This window comes from Triticum urartu, chromosome 3, assembly GCF_003073215.2.
Source record: "Triticum urartu cultivar G1812 chromosome 3, Tu2.1, whole genome shotgun sequence".
NCBI classification, from domain to species: domain Eukaryota; kingdom Viridiplantae; phylum Streptophyta; class Magnoliopsida; order Poales; family Poaceae; genus Triticum; species Triticum urartu.
Genome location: NC_053024.1, coordinates 677,106,360 through 677,108,140, shown reverse-complemented (window position 1 = coordinate 677,108,140; position 1,781 = coordinate 677,106,360). Strand labels below are relative to the sequence as shown.

At 44.6% G+C, this 1,781-nt stretch overlaps 1 protein-coding gene across 1 annotated transcript; it reads left to right on the top strand.

Moving 5' to 3' along the window:
• The first annotated feature begins 578 nt into the window (after positions 1-578).
• LOC125549088 lies at positions 579-1,194 on the top strand. The gene has a single exon (XM_048712578.1). It carries the CDS (start codon positions 665-667, stop codon positions 923-925), a length of 261 nt encoding a protein of 86 aa, XP_048568535.1. The 5' UTR covers positions 579-664; the 3' UTR covers positions 926-1,194.
• Positions 1,195-1,781: the final 587 nt, after the last annotated feature.

Below are 1,781 nucleotides of genomic sequence, written 5' to 3'. Positions count from 1 at the left end.
ATAAGATATTCTTTTGTAAACTAATATAAAATTAATATATAATTTTTTAGATGACTACTTTAGTGATCTAAAAGATCTTATATTAGTTTATAAGAGGGAGTACATCATACATGTACAGAACCTACAACAACAACACGAGGAGTTGATGGATAATTCACAAGGGATAGAGAGGAATCACGAACCTGATGAGGATAACATTCGGAGCGCATACAGAATATCCGAAGCGACGATCTTCTCTTTCTGATCTGGAAAGGCCGAGAGGGCGGCAAAGAACCTTGGCAAGCATGTGCTGGTGCGTACGTGTATTTTTGTCACAAGACCAACTGTTTATTATCATGGTGCACTGCTAGTCTGCTAGATGCAATCATACAGACCACAACCAGCTTAGGTTTCGTTGGGTGACACCTCCTCGTGTCACTTACCACTGGACCCTCCCGAAGCATGAGAATCTCCAGTCAGTGACACCTCCCAGATTCACTTTGGCAGAGCTACGTTTCGTTGGGTGCACGCATGTTCATTATCCTATCCTATGGCATCAAACCTATCTCACGCACCAACCAGTATAAAAGGCAGCTGCCTCTTCGTCATTCCAGCATCGCAAAGCAAAGGCACACACAACACAAGTGCTTAGCCACAAAGCTTAGGCAGAATCAAACACAGTGCAATGGAGGGAACCATGAAGAACGGCGCCAGGGCGATCAAAGGGAAGGTGGCGATGGCGTACTCCAAGTACGCCGGCAAGGCCCAGGCCAAGCCTGCCCCGAGCGTCACTACAGCACACGCCTACCAGCCAAGGTACCCTTCTTCCATTGACGCCACCGCGAGCGCCCCCTACGCCGCGGCTGGTGATGTCGACGAGAGGGCCTCGGCGTTCATACTGTCCGTCCGAGAGCGCTTCAAGAACGAGCAGACGATGATGAGTTAGATGAGCTCCGTCGTGGCCGGTCAGGTCGGTCCAGGCTCCGGGAGAGGTTTTATATTTGATGGAACATCTTCTGGGTAGCCATGGATATATACATACATGTCTCTAAGTGGCACACCATGTACTTTTCCTTTTTTTTCCTCTCCTTTTGTAACTTCAGTTTGACCATAAGAGTGGAAGAAAGGGATGATAACATAATCCCCATTTCCGAAAAAAAATACGCTGGGATGTGAATACGATCCTTCATCAAAGTGGAGTTTGTGTGCCGTTCATTGTTGTTGGCCCCACAGTTCATCTCGACCGTGTAAAGAATCTTAAATTTCAATTCCTTTTTTATGTCGAGAACTCCTTTCCATGTGCCGTATCAAAATAGTACTACAAATCATTTCGAAATATTCCATCTTATTTTTGCTTGAAACTGTAAAAATAAGCAATCTTCTGGTTCCCATCCAACGCCACCGTTTGGATGAAGCACCTTAATTTAACCAGATTTTTAATAGATTTCTCACTACATATGGATTATCACGGGTAAATATTTAAATAACCAAGTCATCTAAAATGTAATTGTTGGAAATATGAGCAAATTACTACGAGATTTAATCCGAATAAATAGGAAATAGATCATGACAACAATAGCAGAAATTAAACTAATCATGCGAACTAGCATAGTAGATGAACATATCATATCTAGGGCACATACTAGAAATATGAATTCTACCACGATCTCGAACAGGAAGGATAGAATCACATACGGTGCAGCGGGAGCAGCACCGCCGACGTTGACGTTGTCGCCCATGTCGTCGAGGATGAGGTTGCCGAGATCGGGGAAGAAGTCGTCGTTCGCGAAGTCGTCGCTGCC